The sequence below is a fragment of the Anomaloglossus baeobatrachus genome, chromosome 3 (genome assembly GCF_048569485.1).
Source record: "Anomaloglossus baeobatrachus isolate aAnoBae1 chromosome 3, aAnoBae1.hap1, whole genome shotgun sequence".
NCBI classification, from domain to species: Eukaryota; Metazoa; Chordata; class Amphibia; order Anura; family Aromobatidae; genus Anomaloglossus; species Anomaloglossus baeobatrachus.
In genome coordinates this window covers 180117230-180137760 of record NC_134355.1, presented here as the reverse complement: position 1 = coordinate 180137760, position 20531 = coordinate 180117230, and the positions used below count along the sequence as shown (strand labels likewise).

At 41.9% G+C, this 20531-nt stretch overlaps 1 protein-coding gene across 6 annotated transcripts in view; it reads left to right on the top strand.

Moving 5' to 3' along the window:
- SMYD3 (SET and MYND domain containing 3) overlaps window positions 1–20531 on the top strand; it is a 1114514-nt gene that overhangs the window by 632387 nt on the left and 461596 nt on the right. For all 6 annotated transcript variants that reach the window (XM_075339604.1, XM_075339603.1, XM_075339607.1 and 3 more), the window contains 2 exons: window positions 1787–1854; window positions 16882–16984. In XM_075339604.1, coding sequence (XP_075195719.1) covers window positions 1787–1854; window positions 16882–16984 — 171 coding nt within the window. The remainder of the gene's footprint in view (window positions 1–1786; window positions 1855–16881; window positions 16985–20531) is intronic.

Genomic DNA, 20531 nt, shown 5'->3' with positions numbered 1-20531 from the left:
TACTATATATTCTAAAAAGTTATGTCTATACCTTCATGCATATATCTACATACAGCATAATCACCAGAACTAAATAGACCTAATACTCTCATAATACATTGTAAGATGGTGACCAACTACATTGTTAATGGCCGGTATGTACCAAAGAAGTGGTGTGAACCTGGAAGTCTGTGCTGGTACTTTTAGTTACACACGTTTTGGTTAAGACATTCAGTAGGACCAGGTTCATAGGTAGCTAGAGATATTGGTGGGTCTGGCTATCTACATAGGCCCCGCCCATGGGTGTGTTGCTGCTAACATGTTTAATGGAGTCAGTCTGTTTTTGACATGTGGGGAAACTGCAGCCAGTATCAAGAGTGCTGGGCTATAAGAAGGAGCCTCTGCTAGAGGTGTGTGGACTGACAGGAGTCAGTATGCGGAGGCTGTCATGCCTCCAGTGCAGGCATATCCCCAAATGAGATGGTCAGTAAGTGCGGTTTATGGAGTACTAAATTAACCTTATGAACTTTTAAATTGGAGAAGTGTTTTCTATCGCTACATTGAAGACCAGTAAGTGAGTGAGTAACCCCATTATACACTGTGTGCAATATCACAACATATAAAAAGGAACCAGAGAAATGGTGTGATGATGACTGTGCTGCTTTCAAGTAACGAAAACCAGTACGTTGAATTCAGATGAAAGTGGTTTATTTTTCAATGCGCTTTGAAGTTGTCAAACGTTTTCCTCAGTAGAACTAGCAAGTACACTTTGAAACGCGTTGAGAAATAAACCGCCTTTGATCTGGATTCAACATATTGGTTTTTGTTACTTCTCAGCAGCAGAGTCCTCACCATACAGTTTGTCTGGTTCATTTCTATTGTTACTAGCCTTGGGGCTCATGGTTTGTGCGGTAGCTGACTACAGGCTTTGATCTTGTTGTGTGTTACGCAACCTCACGAGGTGAGCATATCTTGCATATCATCACCACGTATCTGTCGGATAAGACCCTATTTGCTGTGTTCTGTCCCATACTATTTCCTACTCATAATACATGTGGCATTGTGATCAAGCGTCAATGGCTTTTGAGGTTAGTGCTCATCTTCTAGTATAAAAACACATATCCACTAGATTTGGTATGGAAAGGAATGTGATAACATGAAAAGTTCCTAAAATTCCCCCCAACCATTACCTTCCCGGGATCTTTTTCTACTCCTACCTTTCAGATACACAGAACAAGGAAGAAAAGGTTTTTATGCCGTCTCCTGACTTGAAATGAATGCTGTGCCTCAGATAATGCTCTAGCCAAGATACACTAGCTGTGGAAACCATTTATAATTCTAATTCTAGCATTGATTTTAAGTGGATTTATTTTCTTTATAAGCTTAAAAATCATTAACTGCTGTTAATGGGGCTAGTCACTAAATGCACCAATTAATAAACATATTGCTTAAACTTGCCCAAGCCACTGAAATTTACTGCATCTTCTTAACAAGCTCCGGTCTGTAAAACAAGAAGTGCTCGGCTGCCCCGTTGAACAGGTCTCCTTTCTCTCCTCTAATTAAGAACACCTTATTCCAAATCCTTTACTTGCTGAATAGACCTAGTATACCATTGAGAAATGCTTGAAAAATTGGAGGAGACTGGAAGCCGCATGTGATACTTGGCTCTTTTTTCCGGTGCTGGCACTGGGTGTTTTATGATCTTCTGCAGCAATTTGCTGAGCGCTATAGACTTTATTTATTGAATGTTTCTTTTCCTTAAGGTCAAAACCCACTAATCCCAGATTTGCTTTGCTTGTTTTCACAGCTGACCTGTAACAGCTTTACCATCGGCGATGGAGAGATGCAGGACGTTGCTGTTGGCCTTTATCCCAGGTAATGCATAGACTGCCTTATTCACAGTGACTAAATTGTTATTTTTATTTTTTTTTTAGCTCTTAGGTAGCCAGCAGGGTTTATCAGTAGAAAACTACTTCCACTGTTAAATTACAAGGAAATGAGGAAGAAAAAAAGATTTAAAATTTGCTCTCAGAATGCCTCATTACCAGCTGCAGAAATTATTTATGTAGTCTTAAACTGATGACTTTTTGTTTAAGTTTAGCATGTGGCTTTCAGTAAAGATAGGAACATGTTGAAAGGTAAAACTGGGGGCATTAGTTTATATTTCATGCCGGATAGACCCATAGTAATACACGGAATACAGCGAAAAGAGATTTTCATCAGAACTGTAAATATCAACTTTACCTTAGAATTGTAAATGATCTCAGCAGAAGTATGATTCAGTAGCAATTCACTTACATTGCCTTTAGCAAAAAAAAAAAAGCCTCTCGTCTACCACAAAGAATTTGATTTTTTTTCCTAAATGTAATTTTACTTTTATTTAGTAAATTTAATTTACTATATTTTTTATGTATTTTTTATGTTCAGGGGAAATGTAGAATCAAAATATGATGTTCAGGGGAAATGTAGAATCAAAATATGATCCGATAGTTAAAACAAGTTTTTATATATATAATCCCTTACTACAAAAATCATTTTGGTCCAATTTTTTAAAATTTCTCACTTTACGTGGTAATTTGCTTTTTTTCATTACACGTTGTACTTGGTAAATTTAGTAGTAAATTTAGGTTGACAATATTTGCAATGATTTAGAAAAATATGTAATGTTTTCTGAATTTTTTTTAAAATTAGCAATTTACAAACTTAGAATTTTTCTACGTTTTAAATAGTCTTAACACATAAACTGTTTGATAAATAACATCTACTACATTTCTACTATACATCAGCATCACATTTCCTTAGAGAAGGTTTAAACGTTTTGCAGCTATTCAATTTTTTTTTTCCAAGAAAATGACCCTATTTTTAGGGCCCACTTCACTTTTGAAGAGACTTTGAGGGGATTATATGAACGAAAACCCCAAAACAAGAATCCATTTTCAAAACTGTACCTTTGACAGTGTTCAGTATTCCATTTGTGCAGTTTGTTAACACTTCAGGTGCTTATCACAAATTAAACCAATATGGAATGAAAATATTTAAAATTATATTTTTTTCTGACAAATGTTGCTTTAGCTCTTCTAGATGTGGCAGTACGCCATATGTCATTGTACACATAGCAGGATTGGGAAAGGAATAGGCGCTGTTTGATTTTTTGGAGTGCAAGTTTGGCTGGAATAGATTGTGGGCACCATATCACATTTGCAGAGTCCCCAGCAGAAACCTAACAAAAGAGACCCCAATTTGTAAACTACTTCCCTTAAGGAATTCATGTAGAGGTGAACTGAGCATTTTGATGCCCCAATTGCTTTACAGAACTAGGGCTATGAAAATGAAAAATTAACTTTTTTTTTCCACTAAAACAATGATTTAATCCCAAGGAGTCATTAGGAGAATAAGAGCCCAACAATTTATAACACAATTTCTCCTTAGTACGAAAATACACTATATTTTGTCAGAAACCACTGTTTGGACATACTGCAGGGCTCAGAAAGTAAAGGGGGCTTTAAACGCTACGATATCGTTAATGTTTTATCGTCGGGGTCACGTTGTTAGTGACGCACATCCGGCATCATTAATGATATCGCAGCGTGTGATACTTACCAGCGACCTTAAGCGACCTCAAAAATGGTGAAAATCGTTCACCATGGAGAGGTCATCCCAAAACCAAAAATCGGTAATGGTTGATTATCGATGTGGTTCGTCACTCCTGCGGTAGCACACATCGCTGTGTGTGACACCGCAGGAGCAAGAAACGTCTCCTTACCTGCCGCCGGCAGCAATGAGGAAGGAAGGAGGTGGGCGGGATGTTACGTCCCGCTCATCTCCATCCCTCCGCTTTGATTGGCCGGCCGCTTAGTGACGTGGCGGTGACGTTGCTGTGATGCTGAAAGTCCCTCCCCCTTGAGGGAGGGATTGTTCAGCAGTCACAGCGATGCCGCCGACCAGGTAAGTGCGTGTGATGCTGCCGTAGCGATAATGTTCGCTGTGGTAGCGATCACACGAAATCGCATGCACAACGGGGTTGGGTGCTTTTGCGTACGATATCGCTAGCAATTACTAGCAATATCGTAGCGTGTAGAGCCCGCTTAAGAACACTATTTGGCTTTTAGAGTTCAAATTTAGATGGTATCGCTTGCAAGGGTCACTTGCACAGCCACCAAGGTCCAGAACAGCTGAAAAACAACAGAAGTGATCCCATTTTGGAAACTACATTCTTGTCACAATAGGTACAGGGAACTACCAAGCAAACGGTGAAAAGGAAGGGAAACCCTGTGTCTAGAGCAGGTGGAGATGGTGACCTCTGACCAAGCCTACCTCTGGGCCTTGGGTCCTCTCACTGCCAAAGATAGGTTCCACATCTATGCGCTGAGCTGAATATCTGGCTCTAGGCTGACCCTGATCTGGGCCCTTGGTAGGAAATGAATGGAATGAGTGCTTCATCAACCTCACTAGGTGCAAAAGGACACACAGGGATAACAAACAAGGTAAAACAGCAAGCAACATATCTCCAGTAGACTAAGGAAGAGGAACTGCAACAACCACCAAGATTCTCCAGATGGACTGCTTACATTGAAGACTTTAAAAAGGTGTATGAACTATCACCAGCACTGAGTAATAGAAAGCAGCTCACAGGATGAGGAACTCTGCAGGGTCCTAAAGGGAAAGGGATTAAATCCAAGCAGACATAATAGAAGGTCAGGGCGCAGTTTGCGCAGTCAAATGCTGTGACTATCTATAGATGAACACTACAGGACTGTCTGGCACCTGTAACATACCCGTGACAGTACTCTAAGGAATTCATCAAAGGGTGTGTAGAACATTTTGAACCCATAGATGTTTAATAGATTTTTATATCATTGGGTTGGGGATATAAAAGATTTAAATTTTCTACTTAATTTATACTTTGTATTAGACCCAACTTTTTACATTTTCACAATGGATAATAGCAGAATATGGGCCCCACAATGCCATTTTACTGCTCAACACATTCCTCCCAGTTTGTGTTTCTAGTGACATGAATCCTATAAATTGTTAAAGGGGTTCTCAAGGATTGAACATTTGATGACCTATCCATTGCATAGGTCATCAATGTGAGAAAGCTGGGGTCCCAAAATTATCACCCCCACCTATCCGCTGACAGCTGCTCTAGCATAGTCTTTTACTAAGCGATATCTGGGACAGAACACAGCTGCCAAGTAAGGTACTTTATCTTTCATTTATGGGAGATTCAGCACAGAGCTCTGTAGCAGCCACTGAGCAATGTATGTGGCTGTTTTGTTCCGCCCATATACTGCCTAGTTCCTATTACTGCGGGAGCAGTTTTCAGCTATCCGGTGAGTTTGCCAGGTGTCGTCATGATATTGACGACCTATCCTAAGAATAATCATTATGTCTAGGAATATTCTTTAAAGTGTGTTCTCTCTGTTACAGCAGTGTCATACATCTGAACATTAACTGTGTTTTGGGTATACTGTAGAGCTTAGAAAGAAGGGGGAATTCGGCTTTGGGAGTGTAGATTTTATTGGATTGATTTTTGGGAGCAATATTGCTTTTCTACAGCCTCTGAGTTCCCATTAACATGGAAATACCCTATTTTTCAATTGACAGATGACAGATTTGAGATAGCAGAATGAGTTGAAATTTGAAAGCAAACATGTGTCAGCTAGGCTAGGAATTAGCTCAGAGTCTTTTTTTTTATTTAAATAAATATTGTAGCTATTGTTTCAGCAACAATACTAACAATCTCTGATGACAGGAAAACCTCACCGCAGAGCTATTGTTATAATCATCTTCATATGGGAAGCTCTGCTGTGAGAATGAAAAATAGTGTTATATATTTTTACCTTGCTTCAATCAATGAACGTGACACTTGTAATATGTTCTAGCTGTGTTGCTATGAGTTGCTCGTATGCATAGGTTTTGAAATTACAGCAGATTGTAATAGTGGACGACTCCAATCTGGCCTTAACAAACACAGATAATCCTCAGACAAATCTTGGTAATCATCAAGAAATTGTCTCATTCAGGAAATCAATTGCATGTTGCAGACCTTGTTGAATTTTACTTTTTCAGAGTCTTCTTTATTTTATAAATCTTATGGTAGCTTAGACAAATTTGTATGCGGAGTAGTTTTTCACCCCAAATCCCACATCATCAATTGCTAGTTGGAACCCTGTAGATGCAGCGGTGACAACGATATTTTGGGGCCTAGTGCTGGAAATAGGGATAGTAATATAGGCAGATGTTTTTTCACAATACCCCTGTTTTCTGTATGGCCATGAACTGGACATGCTTTAAAGCAATCCTAAAATGTTTTTATTATAATGATCATGCACAGTGTTTTTCACAAGATGACTCTACATTTGATATTTAAACCAGTAGTTGATCACGTGAGCACTAGATTTGTTGAGATCTACACTCCTGAAAAGTTCATCTCTATGCATCTATTTTAATCAAATGCTTAAATTTCAACAATATTTGGCCAGGAAGAGAGATAGGTATGGAATTAAAATGTACAAACTCCGAGAGAACCTCAGAGTATAAATACAGATATTTTTTGAGGATTTGGTACTTCCACTATTTGAGAACGAGAAAGGGTTTTCCAAGTAAGGGACAACCCCTTTAATATGTGGAAATCATTAACAGGAAGGCCCAAGTATTTTTGGAAATGCAGAATCACATATTGAATCAGGGCAAGGTTTTCCTGTTTAAGTTCTTACAAACTGCAAAGAATGGAAGAACACAGAAAAGGTGCAATTTGTGTTCAAAATGGGGAACACTAAAGAACATACTAGTGCATCTCAATAAATTAGAATATCATCAAAAAGTTAATTTATTTCAGTAATTCAATACAAAAAAGGAAACACATATTATATAGAGTCATTACACACAGAGTGATTTATTTCAAGTGTTTATTTCTGTTAATGTTGATGGTTATGGCTTACAGCCAATGAAAATCCAAAAGTCATTATCTCCGAAAATTAGAATAATTACCACAAAACACCTTCAAAGTCTTCCTAAGCATTTAAAATGGTCCTTAGTCTGGTTCAGTAAGCTACACAATCATGGGAAAGACTGCTGACTTGACAGATGTCCAGAAGACAGTCATTGACACACTCCACAAGGAGGGTGAGCCACGAAAGGTCATTGCTAAAGAAGCTGGCTGTTCACAGAGTGCTGTATCGAAGCATATTAATGGAAAGTTGAGTGGAAGGAAAAAGTGTGGTAGAAAAAGATGCACAAGCAACTGCAGCCTTGATAGGATTGTTAAGAAAAGGCCATTCAAAAATTTGGGGGAGATTCACAAGGAGTGGACTGCTGCTGGAGTCAGTGCTTCAAGAGCCATCACACACAGACGTATCCAGTTAATGGGCTACAAGTGTTCCATTCCTTGTGTCAAGCCACTCATGACCAATAGACAATGCCAGAACTGTCTTACCTGGGCCAAGGAGAAAACTATCTGGATTGTTGCTCAGTGGTCCAAGGTGTTTTCAGATGAAAGTAAATTTTGCATTTCATCTGGAAATCAAGGTCCCGGAGTCTGGAGGAAGAGTGGAGAGGCCACAATCCAAGCTTCTTGAGGTCTAGTGTGAAGTTTCCTCAATCAGTGATGGTTTGGGGAGCCATGTCATCTGCTGGTGGAAGTCCACTGTGTTTTATCAAGACCAAAGTCAGCACAGCCGTCTACCAGGACATTTTAAAGCACTTCATGCTTCCCTCTGCCGACAAGCTTTTTGGAGATGAAAAATTCCTTTTCCAGCAGGACTTGGCACCTGTCCACACTGCCAAACGTACCAATACCTGGTTTAATAACCACAGTACCACTGCCCTTAATTGGCCAGCAAACTCACCTGACCTAAACCCCATACAGAATCTATGGGATATTAGCAAAAGGAAGATGAGAGACGTCAGACCCAACAATGCAGATGAGTTAAAGGCTGCCATCAAACCAACCCTGGCTTTCATAACACCTCAGCAGCACCAGAGGCTGATCACCTCCATGCCACGCTACATTGATGCAGTAATTCATGCAAAACGAGCCCTGACCAAGTATTGAGTGCATTTACTGTACATACTTTTCTGTATGCCAACATTTCTGAGTTTAAAATTATTTTTTCAGTTGGACTTATATAATATTCAAATTTTTTGAGATAATGACTTTGGGTTTTCATTGGCTGTAAGACATAATTATCAACATTAACAGAAATAAACACTTGAAATAGATCACTCTGTGTGTAATGACTCTATATAATATATATTTCCCTTTTTGTATTGAATTACTGAAATTAATTAACTCTTTGATGATAGTCTAATTTATTGAGATGCACTTGTGTTTTATCAGTGAGACACTGGTTAATTCCCTTGATAATTTGAAATATTGCTACTATACTTAAACTTTCTACCACTGTAAAAAAAAAAAATATAGCAATGCTTAAAAAATACATGAAACCAATCTTTCAGATATGAACTATTTGGAAGCAATAAGTAGTGTATAAAATCCAAATATAGTAATTAAAAATGTAACCCTTAATATAAATAGGTTAAAAGTACAAATATTAAAAAAAATAAAAAAAAAAACCCCAAAACAAAGGTACTCAAACTAGAGGGACTGAACATGATCCAAGAAACCTATAGATAATATTTGCAATAAAAATACAGCAATTACAAATATATATCAGAATATGGCATAGAGATGTGAATAAAAGTATATGTTTCAATATAGAGTATTAATGTAGTTCCATGGAGTAAAGTTACTTAAATGTTCAGGAATGATTGCAATAAACTTACTAATACCTGACAACATGTCAATATCAGAGAACTATATAACACATAAAATAGTAGGGAAAATAATCATAACTCATCAAATAATAAGAGACATAAGGATAAAGATTAGTATCAGAAAAATATATTATATGTTACGCATTATGGCTACCAAGCTGGATCAAGTGTCCCCCTTGCCTCAATGAGCGTCGCCCTGCTTCATCAGGGGGTGTGTAGGGAGGGAAATTTCTTTCGTTTACTGTATATAGAGGGAACTTTCGTTTATATAGAGGGAACATTAAATCAATAAATTTGATAACAAGAGAAGATAAAACATGAAGTGCTTGTGTAATAAGCATATAGCATACCACATTGATTGGTTCTGCCACACTGATCTCTCCACTGGTCCACTTTTTGCTTCCAGTCATTGGAACACATGTCAGGAGCAGACACATCAGTAGGAGGATGCCGAGGTGTCTTTACATTTGCATGAGTTCTACAGTGCTGTGTAACAGGGAAGGTTAGGGAGGGTACCAACTGCACAGATGCGTTGTGATATTAACGAAGAGGTTAACAAAAAATGGGTGGGCGTTGGTACTGTTTGCGCTCTATTAAGACACTATATAGAGATGAGTGAACCCATTGAAGTTTGGGTTTGCTGGGTGCGGCCGAACTTTAAACCGAACTTGACACCGAACCCCATATAAGTCAATAGAGACCAGAACTTTAGTGCTGTAAAAGACTGTAAAATGGTCAGAGTAAATGCTAGTGGGTGACAAAAGGAAGCAAAATGGATGATTTGCTCTTCAACAAATGTAGATAGGGAATAAATGCAAAAAAAAATGATGTGAGGTATCCCCCATTTTTGATAACCAGTGCAGGTAAAGCAGACAACTGTGAGTTGCAGACCTTGCTTTTACCTTGGCTGGTTATCAAATATAGAGGGGATCCCACGGTGTTGTTTAAAATGATTTATTTAAATATTTTTAAAAAGGCGTGTGGTACCACCTATTTTTAATTGTCAGCTAAGGTAAAGTAGACAGCTAGAGGCTGGTAATATCAGGCTGGGAAGGCCCATGGTTAGTTGATCCTTCCCAGCCTAAAAATAGCAGTCCGCAGCTGCCCCAGAAGGGGCACATCCATTAGATGCACCAATTCTGGGGCTTTGTCCGACTTTTCCCTATTTGCCTTAGTGCTGTGGCAATTGGGGTAATACTTTTTAGGTTAGTGTCAGCTATGAATTCTCAGCTGGCATCAAGTCTAGGGATAGGTGTCTATCAAACATCCCCATTACTAACCCGGCAAGACTCCTCCACACTCCCTCGTTCACCAATTGATTAATTAAAAAGGAATCCTGGAGTTTCCAATATAATCCAATAGTGTAATGTCCCATGACGCCCATCAATTCCTATGGTGCTTAGTTTTGAGAACATTCTCAGAACGAGGCTCCATGCGTCATTCTCAGTCAGCGGCAGATCCGGAATTTCTCACAAGCAGTAAAATTACTTTCATTCCCATAACATGAAGTAAATAGATAGAAATAATTCATAACCAGGGAAATGACATGTTGCAAATAGTGATGGGCGGACCCAGAAGGTAAAAGTCCAGATCCGCACAGGTTTAAAAGTACCCAAACACTGACCCCAGGCTCGAAGTTCTGTGGGAACTCTGGGTAATAATCCGGGTCCAGCAGGAAAATAAAGAAAAAGATAAAGAAAAAAAAAGGGAAATCAGGCGTGTTATACTTGCCGAGTCTCTCGCACAGCTGTATACTGCTTCTGGGCCGCTCATACTACTTCTGCTGGGGCCACTCATAAACCTCATGTATATGAACTGCTTCCCCCGCCAACCTGCAGTCCCCCGCGTCTCTGGTTGCAATCAGACGTGCCTACACTCTGTGTGACAGCGTGTCTGACTGCTTTCAATCAGAGATGCCTACTGTGTGTGTCTATATTGCTGTAAAAATAAATAAAAATATTTGCGTAGGGTCCCCCCATATTGTGATACCCAGCACAGATAAATCATATAGCAACAGGCTGCAGCCCCCAGCCATGAGCTTATCTTGGCTGTGTATAGGTGGTGTAAATTTGGTGCTGAAATCTGGTGCAGACATTCCAGCACCAAATTTACACATTCTGGCAGAAAACCGAAATGGCGTCAAAACCGTTTTTGTGCATTTTTCCCAATAGATGCAGATTTGGTGCTGACATTTTTACACCATAACCCTGCACCCAATCTATACCTCCTTGCAAAACCACATGTTGATGCATTTTTTTCCAGGAGGTGTAGATTGGGTGCAGTAACATGGTGTAGACATTTCAGATCCAAATCTGCATCTCTTGGCAAAAAAAACCCATGGCTTTCAATCAGGAGATGCAGGTCTGTGAACTCAGTGACCTCACTCAGTTCCATGAGGTCCTGAGGCTAAGCTACCTACGGTCGCAGGTGGAGAACCATTGGAACCGCCAGCTGTGACCACAAATACAGTAACCTGAGTGACATCACTGCTTATTGCTGCAGCTCAGTCTCTGCCTGAAGCTCACAGCGGGCGGTCATGTCCTATGCCCGTGCCCTGTGCCTTCAGTAATGTACCAGAGCAAGAATCATCGTGGGAGCTTGTGTGGAATACGTCAGACCTGATTGTTTTGGGGGTTAATAAAAAGATAAAAAAGGGTGTTTTTTATATTTTATTTCAAATTTCAGAGGATTTTTTCTAATGTTTTTGTTTATTTATTTTCACTACAGATTAGTAATGGGGGGTCTCATAGATGTCTCCCATTATTAATCTAGGGCTTAGTGGCAACTGAGCTTTTATTAACCCCCTTATTACCCCGATTGCCACCACACCAGGGCAATCTGGATGAGCAGAGTAAAGTTCCAGGATTGTCGCATCTGATTGTGACAAACCTGGGCAGCTGTGGGCTGCTATTTTTAGGCTGGGGGGCAAAATAAGCATGGGTTCTCCAGCCTGAGAATACCAGCCCCCAGCGGTCAGCTATATCATGGCTGGGTATCGTAATTGGGGTAATCATTTTTTAAAAATGCATGCGGTCCCTCTTATTTTGATGCACAGCCAAGATAAATGCATGGCTGGGGGCTGCATGCTGTAGTTGTATGCTTTATCTGTGCTGGGTATCATAATAATGGGGACCCTACGCCAATTTTTTAATTTATTTTTATAGCAATATAGACACACATAGACAGTGTCTCTGATTGAAAGAGACACTGTGAACTGCAAGTGAGCAGGTGAAGCAGTGCATATGCATGAGATTAATGAGCAGCCCCAGAAATAGCATTAGAGCAGTGTGGAGACTGGTAAGTATAAAGTGCCTGCTCCACTCCCCCTTTTCCTTCTAACACCATTTTTAAGCTCCTAATTTGGGTCCTCATAGACTTATATGGGGACTGGCATCTGGCCAGATATCTGGGATTATTTCCTGGCCCGAATCAGTTTTTTTTTTTTTTTTAAACCTTTTTGCACCCACCGATCCTGGGTATCTGCAAGTACACCCATCCCTATACCATCACATGTACCTTATATATGTTTAAATAAGTATTTCATAAGTATTAAATGTAAGCATAAGATGTGATTTCATATATTGAAATAAAAATATGTTGAATATTAAATTCAACATAGGCTATGAAAATTATATATATTGGTATAGGTGTCTCTCCAATATAGCGAACTTTTTATACTTGTGAGGTAAAATTGAATAGATCTAGTAGTATGGTATAGGTACAGCTTCAGAGGGAGATTGCAGGGAATAGTATCTCTGAGGTCATAGTTCAACATTGATCCAAGTATATATCCAACTGCAGAAAGGGGAATTGCTAAATATGATTTTGTATCCTTGGAATCATATTTAAACAGTATGAGACACAGGGTAACACATGATTACTCTACTCTTTCATATATATTAAGGTGTATATGTTATGTAAATAGTAATCAATTGGAACATGTTATATGCATTTTGAATTGTTCATATTATGGAACTATTTTGCATAATATCACTATCTGTTTTAAATTTAAAAATGAAAAGGTTGAATATTGATAAGTTTTTTTTTATATTTTTTTTCTTTAGAAAATTCCATATTTTTTTTATAAATAATGGACTTAAATCTACCACATAAAATAGAAAATATTATTGTTGAAGAAATGTCTAAATCAGTCAGAATCACATGTCCGTTTTTGACAGCACAGTGGCTCAATGCTTTGCGGTGCTGAATTCAAACAGTTACAAGGCATTTGAAAGTTCTCCAAATGTTTGCATGAGTTTGGTCCCTCACTCTCAATACATACTGGTAGGAAATTTAGATTGTGAGCCATGATTGTATGGACATGAACAGCGATGACAATATCTTTAAAGCGCTGTGGAATATGTTGGCGTTATATAAGCGAATACAAAAATACAAACAAACTTGAAAAATGGGACTTGGTTAGGAATCCCAAAACTGGCTGCTGCCAGAAGGGGGAAAGTGAAGAAACTGAAAAGCATGACTTTGTAGTTTTCTTGAAACTTTTCTGATTTGTTCATTATACCCATTCACTTCTAGAAACAGTCATTTTAGAAAACTCCTCTGTAAAATAGTATTCCATTGAGCATTATTAAGTTGGAGGCATAAAGAAGTACTGTCAAATTAGGCCTTTATTTAAAACTAGAAGGTGGCCCGATTCTACGCATCGGGTATTCTAGAATTTACGTATTGTGTAGTTCATGTATGATTTTTGTTATATATATATATAGAGATGTTGTTGTGTGTAGTTACCAAGTGTTTGTGTAGGGCGCTGTACATGTTCTGGGTGTTGTCTGGGTGTGACGGGGGGTGAGAGCGGTGTTGTATGTGTGTTGCGTGTGTTGCGTTGTTTGTGGAGCGCTGTGTGTCTGTAGCGTTGTGTGTGTGTGTTGCGCGGTTTGTGTGTGTGTGGTGTGTTTTGGGGGGAGGTATGTTTTGTGCAATGTGTGTGTTGTGCGGTATGTGCGTATATTTGTGTGTGCCGCGGTGTTTGTGTGTTGGGTGTTGTGTGTGTGCAGCGTTGTCTGTGTGTGTGGGTGTCTGTGTAGGGCAGTTGTTTGTGGTTCCCAGTGTGTGTGTGTGTGTGTGTGGTGTGTTGTGCAGTGCGCGCGCGTGTGTGTGTGTGTGTGCATCAGCCTCTCTTCTCTCAGCCTACCTCTCCCAGCCTCCCTCCTCCCAGCCTCCCTCAGCATCAGCCTCCCTCTCCCAGCCTCCCCAAGCATCAGCCTCCACCAGCATCAGCCTCTCTCCTTCCAGCCTCCCCCAGCATCAGCCTCCGCCAGCATCAGCCTCCCTCTCCCAGCCTTCCCCAGGATCAGCCTCTCTCCTCCCATCCTCCGTCCTCCCAGCCTTCCCGAGCATCAGCTTTCCCCTCCCAGCCTCCCTCAGCATCAGCCTTCCCCAGCATCAGCCTCTCTCCTCCCAGCCTCAGCCTCTCTCCTTCCAGCCTCCCCCAGCATCAGCCTCTCTCCTTCCAGCTTCCCTCAGCATCAGCCTCCCCTTCCCAGCCTTCCCCAGGATCAGCCTCTCTCCTCCCAGCCTCCTTCCTCCCAGCCTCCCCCTCCCAGCCTCCCTCAGCATCAGCCTTCCGCTCCCAGTCTCCCCCAGCATCAGCCTCCCCATGCATCAGCCTCCACCAGCATCAGCCTCTCTCCTTCCAGCCTCCCGCAGCATCAGCCTCCCCTTCCCAGCCTTCCCCAGGATCAGCCTCTCTCCTCCCAGCCTCCTTCCTCCCAGCCTCCCTCAGCATCAGCCTTCCGCTCCCAGTCTCCCCCAGCATCAGCCTCCCCAAGCATCAGCCTCCACCAGCATCAGCCTCTCTCCTTCCAGCCTCCCCCAGCATCAGCCTCTCTCCTTCCAGCCTCCCTCAGCATCAGCCTCCCTCTCCCAGCCTTCCCCAGGATCAGCCTCTCTCCTCCCATCCTCCGTCCTCCCAGCCTTCCCGAGCATCAGCTTTCCCCTCCCAGCCTCCCTCAGCATCAGCCTTCCCCAGCATCAGCCTCTCTCCTCCCAGCCTCAGCCTCTCTCCTTCCAGCCTCCCCCAGCATCAGCCTCTCTCCTTCCAGCTTCCCTCAGCATCAGCCTCCCCTTCCCAGCCTTCCCCAGGATCAGCCTCTCTCCTCCCAGCCTCCTTCCTCCCAGCCTCCCCCTCCCAGCCTCCCTCAGCATCAGCCTTCCGCTCCCAGTCTCCCCCAGCATCAGCCTCCCCATGCATCAGCCTCCACCAGCATCAGCCTCTCTCCTTCCAGCCTCCCGCAGCATCAGCCTCCCCTTCCCAGCCTTCCCCAGGATCAGCCTCTCTCCTCCCAGCCTCCTTCCTCCCAGCCTCCCTCAGCATCAGCCTTCCCCTCCCAGTCTCCCCCAGCATCAGCCTCCCCAAGCATCAGCCTCCACCAGCATTAGCCTCTCTCCTTCCAGCCTCCCCCAGCATCAGCCTCCCCAAGCATCAGCCTCCACCAGCATCAGCCTCCCTCGTCCCAGCCTCCCCCTCCCAGCCTCCCCCAGCATCAGCCTCTCTCCTCCCAGCCTTCCCCATGATCAGCCTCTCTGCTCCCAGCCTCCTCCAGCACGCCGTGCTCCTCTGCCGACACTCACACACCCGATCGCATCCACTCACACACACCCGATCGCATCCACTCACACACACCCGATCGCATCCACTCACACACACCCGATCGCATACACTCACACACACAGAGACTGACGATATCGCACATACGCGCTTATACTCACAACATCCGGGGATATCACATGCTTCTGGCCATGTGATCCTCCCGCAGGTCCTGGAAGCTCACAACAGCACAGTATCGCCGCCGAGAAGCAAGCGATATCCCAGGATGTTGTGAGTATGTGGATGCGATGTGTGTGTGAGAGTGAGTGTGATCTGATTTGTGTGTGTGTATGTGTGTGTGTGTGTATGTGTGTGTGTGTGCTGTTATGTGTCTGTATTTTCCGCCGCTGCAGGACCTTGATGTGTGGATGCGATGTGATGTGTGTGTGAGGTGTGTATGAGAGTGAGTGTGAGCCGGTGTACACTGGTAACTATGATACACATCGGGTAACTAAGGGACCTTAGTTACCCGATGTGTATAATGGTTACCAGCTTTCACAGCCTCCGTCAAGATGCCAGCATCGCAAGGTTATGTGTGGCGCTGCTGGGATCCTGACGGAGCCGGTGTAGAAGCAAGCGATATCCCAGGATGTTGTGAGTGTGTGGATGTGATGTGTGAGAGTGAGTGTGAGAGTGAGTGTGATCTGATGTGTGTGTGTGTACTCACCTGGGAGTCGCGGCTCCGTGTCAGTTGGGCCAGAGCGAGCGTGCATTGCGTGAGGGGGGCGGGGCCTGCAGAGAGCCGGGGCGAGAGGCCAATCCGTGTGGGGGGGGGCATGGCGAGCCCAGCGGCCAATCAGCTTTGTGTCACCGTAAGGACACAATTTCGGAGCATGACAGACAGACAGATAGACAGACAGATAGACAGACAGATAGACAGACAGACAGACAGACAGAATAAGGCAATTATATATATAGATGGGGTTATCATATGATCATGTTCATGAGGCTTTAAAGGGAATCTATCAGCAAGTTTTTGCTACCTCATTTGAGAGCAGCATGATGTAAGCAAAGTGATCCTGAATCCAACAATCTATCACTTAGCTTGCTGGCTGCAGCTGTTCTGTCACAATCTGAATTTTTAGGTTTAGTCATGTAGCTGAGCCCAGGGAGCTGTCCCCACTCACACCAGGCTCCAAATAGAGATTGTACATTAACAATGAGGTCCCAATCACAGCAGAGGGTGTGTAGCATCTGAGTTTCTAGTCCTGTACTGAAAATACCAACTAAACAAAAAATTGGACTGTGACAAAAAGGGCATGCCTCAACTGTATGTGTTAACCCTTGCTGTATGCTGGCTTAAGCTTACATAGCAAGAACCTGCTGACAGATTGCTTTTGAAGAGGAGTTAGGTTAGACAGATTGCTTTTAAGAACTCTGTGATATCTTATCTGTAAGCAGTGGCCATTCAGCAGTCTTATCCTATTTCCACCCACAATATTAGTTAGTTAAATTTTGGGCACCAAAGATTTTTAAGTATGTATAAGTAACTTTGTCTTTAATGTTTCCTATTTCAGCATGTCCCTTTTAAACCACAGTTGTGGTCCAAACTGTGTGATTGTGTTTGAAGGAACACGCCTGAACCTACACACGGTCAAGGAAATACCAAAGGGAGAAGAGGTAGAGTAATTAACTTGTCCTCCTTTCTGTCATAGACACCTGGAATGGTTGACTTCCACCGATTTACATTCCTAAGTGCTGCCTCATTCCATAGACTGGATAGACCATCAGTCACTACTCATATATCTCCTAAGAAACGTTAATGCATTAAACTGTCTTTACCTGCTGTTAGGATATCTATGTCATTCCAAGCCCTAAATCACATGTATTCATGAGAAATATATTGTGCATTTTTTTGGAGTCCGCACACATACATATTTCATTTTATTTTTAACATTTGAGAAAACAATTATAAAACAGCGAGTCGTGTGCATTCATCATTCACTAGTCATATGTGTATTACGGACGCTTGTTCTGCAGTAAATCTTACAACTGATGGGAACGCAGAATCTTAACACTGACTTATAAACTGTGAACGTCTGTTTTTCTCTTTTGTGGTGTCATGTTATTTATTATGGGTAAAATGTACGTGCCATAAAAGAGAGATGCGCAGATAAAAAGTAAAAAAACAATCAGCTATAAAGTTATTTTTTAGATTTTATAAAAAAAAACTTGTAGTGCACCATTACATCAAGAAAAATACAAAATATATCTGTATTATTCTAAACCACATAAAAAAGAAGACATTCACACGTCACAAGGCACCCACACATCAATACAATGCCATGAGTTATTAATAATAGCAGCAGAGGAGAAGCATCAGTTTACAAACTTGTTTAAAATCAGGACTGATAGTAACCTTAAATGGCCACTGTTATTCCAACAAACTTTGCATAGATCAATTCTCGAAGTAAATATAATTGTCTGGCTCACCTGTTGAGGTGGATCCTTCAAGCCAAAAGTCCAGGTGTGCACATGGGCATTGGTGCAACAGGCAGGAGAGACACGTGGGAAATGGGTAGTAATGGTGCTGGAAGCAGACAAGAGGCTGGTGGCAGAGGTACTGGATGCCGCAGGCAGATAGGAGATATACTGGAGACCACAGATAGGCAGCAGAGGTACTGGAAGCTGCAGACATACAGAATATGAACAGTCGTTTTTTAGGTGTGATGGTTTTTAAGTTGTGTAAGCAGGGGACGTGCTGATTTTAGAATGATTATCCTACGAGCACAGAATGAATGTGTTAATGATCGTTCTGTGCTGACAGAATGTATGGCTTAAAGAGGACCAACCACCAGGATTTTCATATATAAACTAAAGTCAGTGCTATACTGGCGCTATCATGCTGAAACTAAACAAACGTTTAGTTGTGAGATCGGATGTATACTTTCTGAAATACAGGCAAGTAAAGTTTGTGAAGTGTACTGTTTTTTGATAAGAGGTGCAACTGAATATCTAATAGGTGGGTCGGGTTTTGCTAGTTATTCCCACTCCTGTCTGCCTTCCCGTCCTTCCTCCCCCTGTCCTCCCTCCTTCCGCCCCCAGTAATTACAGACACAGGTAGGCAGACAGGGGCAGGAATAACTAGCAAAACCCGACCCACCTATTAGATATTCCGTTGCACCTATCATCAAATACCAGCGCATTTTACAAACTTTACTTGCCTGTATTCCAGAAAGTATACATCTGTTCTCACAACTAAAGGTATGTTTAGAATCAGCATGATAGTGCCAGTATAGCACTGACTTTAATTTATATATGAAAATCTTGGTGGTTGGCCCTCTCTAACTGTTCAGTACAGAATGTTGATGACAAAATTGAATCATTAAAGTCAACAGTTAGGCTGCATTCACATGGTGCAGTTGCATAATGGTTTTTTTTTTTTTGCTTCTCTCAATTAAAGCAAAAACAGATTATCTTGTTGTGATTTTTAGAGTTTGCGGAAAAATGTTTTACTGCAATTGAGGCCCACAACCTGTGAATGCAGCCTTAGGGCGGCGTTACACGGGATGATATATCGGGCGTTGGCATGAGCGATCGCACCCGCCCCCATCGTTTGTGCGTCACGGGCAATTTGTTGCCCGTGTCAGTAAGTTGTTAACCCCCGTCACACGTACTTACCTCCCGAACGACCTCGCTGTGGGCGGCGAACATCCTCTTCCTGAAGGGGGAGGGACGTTTGGCATCACAGCGACGTCACACAGCGGCCGCCCAATAGAAGCGGAGGGGCGGAGATGAGCGGGACGTAACATCCAGCCCACCTCCTTCCTTCCGCATTGCCGGCGGCCGCAGGTAAGCTGCAGTTCGTCGTTCCCGAGGTGTCACACGAAGCGACGTGTGCTGCCTCGGGAACGATGAACAACCGGCGCGCAGAAGGAGGAACGATTTTATGAAAATGAGCGACGTGTCAACGAGCAATGATAAGGTGAATATTTTTGCTTGTTAACAGTCGCTCGTAGCTGTCACACGCTACGATATGTCAAATGATGCCGGATGTGCGTCACGGAATACGATGACATATCGCCCGATATATCGTAAGAGTGTGACGCCGCCCTAAATGTTGTATGGATATGGATAAAGAATGATTTATGGAAATGGAAGTGTATGAGCAATTTTTAAAGAATTAAGTTATTTTTTTAAGAATGTGAATGGTTTGAAGGAAATTATGTCTTCAGATTAGAGAAAATTTTTTGAGTATTAAGGAGCTAGAGATTGTTCTGTTCAAGGAAGGATAGAATCTGCAATGAAAAGCTGATAAAAATTGTGACATGATGTAATTGAAACAAACTCCTAAAGAGTTTATTTAGCTAAATAACTGAGTACACCCCTTTGAACAATTAAGATTTTAATCAATGTTGCATTGAATACAAGAACAATTTCCTAAATTTTGATAAAACTGTTTCTTAGAACAATTGTTTAATCCATAAAATACACCTTACATCAAAAAGTACTACACATAGTATTTTGTGTGACCTCCATAATTTTTATGGACCACAACAAATCTTTTATGCATGGAATGAATCAGTTGGCAATATATTGCAACATCTGACTTTTTACATATTTCAAGAGCGACCTCTATTAGAGCCTGGATGCTGGATAGAAAGTTATGCTCAAGTTTTGTCTTCAGGATTCCTGTAGGTGTTTCGCTTGGGTTCAGATCAGGAGACATACTTGGTCAGTTAATCTCTTTCACTCTGTTCTTCAGAAATGCAACAGATGTGTGTCTTGGATTATTTTGATGTTGGAAAAGTGCACGTCTACCAAAGGCACGGAGTGATGGCAGAATCTTCTCTTTCAATATAGAGCAGTTCATGTGTCAATTCATGATACTATCAATGAAATGTACCTCCCTGACACCAGCAGCACTCATGTGGCCCCATATAAGGACACTGAAACCATCATATTTAACTTTATGCACCAGCCACCACCATCTTGCTTCTCATTTGTATTTTTTGCATGGTAGGTATCATGTGCAGCACAATTGCAGGGAGTAGGTAAGTGATTAGGTGCATAATACTTATGGGGCTTTGCAGCTGTCACTGAGGGAACTTTGCACCTGGCAGTTATAAAGTTACTGGTGGAGAGATGTGGGTGTTAATGGGTGTACTGTGTCTATCTATATATATAATTGCCTTATTCTGTCTGTCTGTCTGTCTGTCTGTCTTGC